Source organism: Apis laboriosa, unplaced genomic scaffold, assembly GCF_014066325.1.
Source record: "Apis laboriosa isolate Shangri-la unplaced genomic scaffold, ASM1406632v1 scaffold23_cov150, whole genome shotgun sequence".
In the NCBI taxonomy this organism is placed as follows: Eukaryota; Metazoa; Arthropoda; class Insecta; order Hymenoptera; family Apidae; genus Apis; species Apis laboriosa.
In genome coordinates, this window is record NW_025222452.1 from 829044 (window position 1) to 836409 (window position 7366).

General features: G+C 38.0%; 1 protein-coding gene across 1 annotated transcript; it reads right to left on the reverse strand.

Moving 5' to 3' along the window:
* Nucleotides 1-3090: 3090 nt before the first annotated feature.
* LOC122713415 lies at nt 3091-5287 on the reverse strand. Its single transcript, XM_043933847.1, has 4 exons — nt 4335-5287; nt 4113-4217; nt 3854-4036; nt 3091-3196 (listed from the first exon to the last, which is right to left on the reverse strand). Exons 1-4 carry the CDS (start codon nt 5285-5287, stop codon nt 3091-3093), a joined length of 1347 nt encoding a protein of 448 aa, XP_043789782.1.
* Nucleotides 5288-7366: the final 2079 nt, after the last annotated feature.

Sequence of the window (7366 nt, forward strand, 5' to 3'; positions counted from 1 at the left end):
GCATCGGATTCCGGAAGGTCGAGGAAGGTCGCAATGCCACGTTGCCGAGAGAAGACGATCGGCCACTTTCTTTTTCTCGCAACAACCGTTTAAGTGGTCTCGGAAGCTGGGAATAATTTACTTTGCTTTCTTGTCCATTTTACACGGCACACTTTTTTCTTTTTCTTTTTTTTTTTCCACCTGTATATTTATTTTTCTGAGAAATTTATGCTTCGTTATTATCGCACAGCAATATACGGATTCTTATGCAGACTCGATCAAGTAAAAAATATATTTCCTATTTTAGTTTCTTATTTTGCAAAACTTACTTATGAACAATTTTTCTCGCAATTCTTTTCTGAATATCGAATATTCGTTCAACCCAAGAATAATTGAAAAAGTTTCTCGTGATATTTCGATATAAAAAAAGAAAAAAAATAGAAATCGGAGAAAAATCGTTATCGGATATTCTCGCGGACAACGTCCTTCGATAGAATTCAGCGACCTCTCCGTATCGTTAAAGAATAATAAACGCGTGTAGCCATTGTTCTCGACACGGTTCACGAAGGCCTCGTACGTTTTCCAATATCGTTCAGCTAGTCGCGCTCGTTTTCCTTGACATACCTCGGGAAGACGAGCCCACGCGTCCTCATACCCGCCATTCCAAGGATCGCCTCTGCGAAACAATCCGTTGAAAAATAAAATTTGCAAGGAGAAGGAGAGGAAAGAATCGGAATACCATCGAGGAAGTTCACCGAGGAGGAGAGAAAGGCGAAAGAAGGGAAGAGTCGGTACGTTTCGAAAATCGAAAATTATTCAAATCCTTCGAACGATGTTCGTTCCTTCTATCGTAGGAGGTCGACGATTATATCTTGTCGATTTCCACACTCGTTGGAAAACCACGTCTCATTTTTGCATAAATTAGTGTTTGCATAAATACTAAAGCTTTTTAATCGCATTTAGTTTTTTCCTTTTTTTTTTTTTTTTTTTTTAGAGGTTGTTTAACATCTCATACATTCTTTGTTAATAAATCGATCCGACCCTCGATTCATACCCTGCAATTTCGAAAATTGCATCCCTTTGATGCACATCAGCGTTTAAGCGTGTAATTTCGCGCGAAGGGAGGGGAACGTTAAATAAAGAAGAGAAGGAAGGACAATCGTTGGATCTTATTCTCTTTCTTCTATTTATATTTACTTGTAAAAACTTGTTGTGCTCCCCGTCTACGAAAGGAAAAATCTAGATCAATCATCGATCAATTCATTAACTACTAATCTTTCTAAATTACCTTCTCGCGAGATAAAAATACTCTTCGAAGTAACCGATTTTTAAAACATCGATCTTTTTTATTTTTTAATAAAATAACTCTCAAAAAGTGTTCCATACCATAGAGAGAGAGAAAGAGAGAGAGAGAGAGAGAGAGAGAGACAAAAGAAAAACTTAGAGTCCCGTAACGTTGCGCGAGTCCACAGAAATCGTTTCTCCAATCGTTTATCGCGCAAAAGCCATTTAAAGTCGTCTCGTTAACACAATTCCCGGGACGATAAGAAGTTGGAACGAGTGTACACTGCACATCTGCATCGTCGACTTGATGGCCGGAAATCCCAGCTTATTTTTCTTTTTTTTTTTTTTTTTTNNNNTTTTTTTTTTTTTTTTTAACCATCGCGTTATAGACAGAGGAGTCTAAAAGTGGAACGACGATCGTCGATAAAAAGTGGCTCACTTTCGATGCTCACGTTCGAAACTTTCTTATCTTATCTCCGCCATCTAAAACCGATCTTTATCCATCGTGTCGTCGTAAAAACAGACGGGAATTCCGCGAAAGTGTGTTTATTATTATAAGGAAGGAGGGGGGAATAGGGGATAATTAGAGATAAGTGGGCGTAATTGGCGAACTTTCCACGTTCCACGGTGTGTTTCTTTCTTCTCTCGAGTTTTTATTTTTGTTTCTTTCAAACGACAACTGCGACCTCTTCTTTGCCTTGTTAATTCCTTTGTCGACCACGTGGCGCGTGCGTGGCATTTAATTATCGACGACGAGAGGAGACGACAAACGATTCGTGGGAACGAAAAGATCGATCGATCTCGCTCGTCTCGATTAGTGGATCGAAACGTAATTTTTATTAAATACGTCATCGATAAGGATCGATACTGTACTTTTTTCGCATCGGGCGAGAAATTGGATCGAGCGGATGGCCGCGTGAAAGGATCGACGTATCCGGAGAAGTTTACGAGGAGATGTTTATTAGTCAGGAAAGGGTTCGCCGAGGAGAAAATGGAGAGGCGAATCGTTCGTCTCGAAATATCCAAGATTTTTCTCTCTCTCTCTCTTTTTAACAACATTTTTAACGCCATCGATGATGGAAAGTCAGCTACTTTTCGCGTATAGCTTTCGCGAAAAAACTCGTGCTCGATCCGAAGTTAAAACTTGTGTCTGTTATTTAATCGTTTGGAAAATAAAAATCTTATCAGAAGATTGGAAAATGGAGGAAAAAGATTCAACGATCCCTTTCCAAAGAGATGGATAATTTTTCGATTTTCGATCTCGTTGAAAGGTTGATCGATAAATCCCTCGTTTATATCCCGTAGACATAAAATTCTCGAACATAGAACACGCATGTATCGTCGACCTAGTTGCACGCAAGTGTGACTACTTTCGCTTGTGTATCGAGCAGAGGCGAGCACGAGGCGAAACAGAGATGCCAGAGGATAATCGTTTCATCGATAATCGGTCAAAGCTGCTCCCTTGTTCGGTCGATCTTTCCTCACTTTCGAACAACAGCAAGAGTCTCAGACTTTCGATAGAATTCGATAGAATGGATTGCAAACTCGTTCGCAATTATGAAAAAAAAAAAAAAAAAATATGAATGAATGCATAAAAAGTTGGTAACTACTTTTACGCTCGGAGTTTCTACACTTCTGTTTCTCTTCTTTTATTTTTATTTTATTTTTTTTTTTTTTATTATCCTATTTATTATTATCCTATCGTTTGGAGAAAGTTGAACGTTGGTAATGTAGCAGTTGGCTTCAATTTTTCACCGGGGGAAATTGCTCACATCCGTGTATTTAACACTGTTACCGTCGTCTGCCGCCATTTTTTTTTTTCTTGATTCAAGATGAGAGGGGAGATTGGCAGGGAACGTTGGCACAATCCCTCTTCTTCACCGCCTTGAAAACTTCGTGAAGACCGCTCTTCTTCGCCGTTGCGGTCGATGTTCTAGCGATAAATAAAAAAAAAAAAAAAAAAGGAAAGAAAAAGAAAAGAATTGCGTGAAAATTTTCCGCCAAAGCGAATTATATGATCGATAATAATCATAAGTAAATTCGTGTTATCGTTATTATTGTTTTTCGCGCGTTGTAAATCGAGAAGAAAATTGGAACCGGTTTTTTAAAAAGCAAAATTGTCCTCTTTTCTTACTCTCTTTCCTTTTTATCTCGTATATATATATATATTAGAAAGATGATAAAAGAATCGGCTTTAGACGGATCGTATAAACGCTTTAAACACTGCCTTCGTTGTTCCACTTCTGTAATTGCAATAGACGGCAATCGGTCGTTAAGCCGTTAAAAAAGTGCTCTTCCGACGAAGTGCTCAACTGTAAACGAGCGCCGTTTTAATAAGGCGATTTTAAACGTCCCATTTAACGTCAATCTTCATTTCTCATCGCTCTGACCGTTCGTAGGAGAACCCATTTTTCCGTCCAAGCAGAGCATTAAAATCAACCGATTATTTTTATTATTATTATTATTATTATTATTATTATTTTTTTTTGTTATTATTATTATTATTATTATTATTATTTTTTGTTGTTATTATTATTATTATTATTATTTTAAACTCTATCCACAATCCTAAGATGAAATAACGAATTACCTCGTCGCCAAATTCCACAAGATATTCTGCAACACGGTCGATCCGGCGTCACCGCCGGCGAGGATCACGCGGCAGACGGATCTCTCCTCGCAATCGGGCTGCGCATCAGGCGTGAATCGCGCCTGCTTATGCTCGACCGGTAGGTCGGCGACCCTCCATTTCGACAGGACGATATTGGGCTGGCTGGGATATTTTTTCGGATATCGCGGTTAGAATTCGGTTACGGTTGTTCGTTTAATAAAGGAAAGTGGACACTCACGTAGCGTTGTCAACCTTGACCACGTTCGGCGTGAGGGCGGCTATGAGCAGGCCCAGCGGCAGAATCGTGCCGATCAAGTGGAGGATCTTCGTCCAGGGTGATCCCCTGTGATGGAAGACACGGTCGAAGATATTGAAAATTGTATTGCTGCGAAGAATGGATAAAAAAGAGATAGATAGATAGATAGATAGCGAGAGAGTAAGAAAGAGAGAGTAATAATACCTTTTCTTAACGGGATAAGATGGACGCAAATCGTTGACGACTTCGATCTGTTGTTGATATCCGACGTGCGGCTGATAAATCGAACTATAAGGAAACTTTCTGGTCCTGGTGAACGAGGATTCTTGGACGTAAACCAATCCGTCGTTCGGCTTCTGAAAATCGTACGATTGCTGAATCGGACGATCGTGAAACACCGGCGAATGGAGGAACGGGTCGTTCGAATGGATCTCGATCTCTGGTTTCAACGAGTCGCCCTGAAACTTGGATGGTTTCCCCCAAACGTAACTCGCCACCCCCTGCTCGAAAATCTGTTGATCCTGCGGCTCGAACGATTGCGTGGCCCCGTCTTTCTCCCTGCTGGGCAACCGTTGATGGAACGTGTGCTGCTCCTTGAACGGGGCGTCGTGTCCAGGAAGCTCGTACGCTGCGTCACGGAACGTGACGCGATCCTTTCGCGCTCCGTCGCTCCTCCCCTCCTCCCCCAACGATCCAACGGTCTCGTGGTTTAAATTTTCATCGCCGGTGTTTCGACCAAACACCACTTGGAGGCGCTTCGATCGCTCGTCGTACGATTCGTCCCTCGTCGCCCCTCCATCGTCCAGGTTGAAGTGGCGTGGGGCGTTGAAGGGGTTGTCGATTCTCGACTCTTTGATCTCGCCCAGATGAAAGCTCGGTCGAAATTCTTCCTTGGCGGTGACGTTCTTCTCGTTGATGGACAATTTTTGATAGGTTTCCATCGTCGTTGTGATGGAATTTTCCGAAGGGAGTCGATCCTCCTCCACTTCCACCGAAGAGGAGGAGGAGGAGGAGGATTTCTCGAGCGACTCGTGGACAGGAATCGCACGTCCCTCGTTTCGAGTTACGTTTGGTGTTTCGAGGCCGAGAGTCGAGAAGGTGGCGTTCAGAAGCAAGGCGAGAAGGAGTCGCGCTTTGCTCGACGTTCGACGATTCATGGCGTTGCTCGACTAAACGGGATCTTTAGCGTATCGCCGTTCTTTAACTCGCGAGAGACCGTCATTAACGCGAGTTTCTCTAAAAAGCGTGAACGTGAAATCACGTCTCGTTAATCGTCAAGCTTTACTCCAATTGTCGAGGAGACGAATTAGCCGTTTAGTTCCATTAGGTGAGGTGTTGGGGGAGGAGCAAGATTTCGATTATTGCATTATTGTATGGAATAAAACGAGAACGTGTGAGGTGGAATTCGTGGAACATGAATGGAGTTCTTTGGCGTATAAAACGGGGATTATTGTTAATTGTTGAGAAAGTTAATTTGTTAAAAATTTCGAGTAAAGTTATTTTAAGTAATTGTTACGATTGATCCGTTTCTCGTGTAACATTAGAATAATTATTTTCAATATTGTTATTTTCGTCATGTGTATTAATCCAAAATCGACGATCTTTATCCACAGTTGGATTATTGATTAGTTAAAAATTGGGAATAAAGTTACTTTTAATTATTAAAATGGTTAAATTTCCAATTATTATTATTATTATATTTTGAACGATAAATTATCGAAGTAACTTTAATTATTCGTAACTTCGATTATTAAATTTTCTCCTCAAATCAAAGAAATCTTACGGAAGAATCTGTGGATCTAATTGGTTTGAAACGTCTATTTTAATATTTTTGACTCTACCATGATATTTGTCACATATATTAATCCAAACTCGACGATCTGTATCCAAAGTTGGGCATTAACTAGTTAAAAATTTCGAATAAATATAGTTGATCCATTACAATTATTTCCAATTACTTTTGCAATTACATTTTGAACGATAAATTACCCAAATAACTTTATTCATAAATTCCATTATTAAATTTTCCCCATCACTGGAAAGAAGTCTAGCGAAAAGAATGCGGCTCTGATTGATTAATTTGGAGAGAAACGCCTATTTTAATACGCATTTTTGTCTCTACTACCATAGTATTTGTTACATATACTAATCCAAAATCTGTATCCAAAACTAATTAAAAATCTGTATCCATTAACTAATTAAAAATTTCGAATAAATATAGTTGATCCATTTGACATTACAATTATTTCCAATTACTTTTGCAATTACATTTTAAACGATGAATTACCCAAATAACTTTATTCATAAATTCCATTATTAAATTTTCCCCATCACTGAGAGGAAAGAAATCTCGTAGAAAAAATACAGATCTGATTGCATCTTTATCCAGAGTTAAACATTAATTCCTCAAAAAGGTAACCAATTAATAAAAAAGTTAATAAAGAATTTCGAATAAAATTACTTTAAGTAATTGTTATATTTGATTCACTTCCCGTATAATTTCTCTCGTATAATTTTTTGCCATTACAATAATTATTTTCAATTATTATTACGCTTCGAACGATAAATTATGTACCTTTATTCGAATAAATTCTCCAATAATTAAATTTTCCCCATTACTGAGAGGAAAGAAATCTCGTAGAAAAAATACAGATCTGATTGGATTTTTATCCAAAATTAAACATTAATTCTCAAAAACAGTAATCTCATTTGCCATTACAACAATTATTTCCAATTATTATTACGCTTCGAACGATAAATTATCCAAGTATCTTTATTCGAGTAAATTATTAAATTTTTCCCATCACTGAGAGGAAAGAAATCTCGTAGAAAAAATACAGATCTGATTGGATCTTTATCCAGAGTTAAACATTAATTCCTCGAAAAGGTAACCAATTAATAAAGAAGTTAATAAAGAATTTCGAATAAAATTACTTTAAGTAATTGTTATACTTGATTCACTTCTCGTATAATTTCTCTCGCATAATTTTTTGCCATTACAATAATTATTTTCAATTATTATTACGCTTCGAATATTATAAATTACGATAAATTATGTACCTTTATTCGAGTAAATTCTCCAATAATTAAATTTTCCCCATCACTGAGAGGAAAGAAATCTCGTAGAAAAAATACAGATCTGATTGCATCTTTATCCAGAGTTAAACATTAATTCCTCGAAAAGGTAACCAATTAATAAAGAAGTTAATAAAGAATTTCGAATAAAATTACTTTAA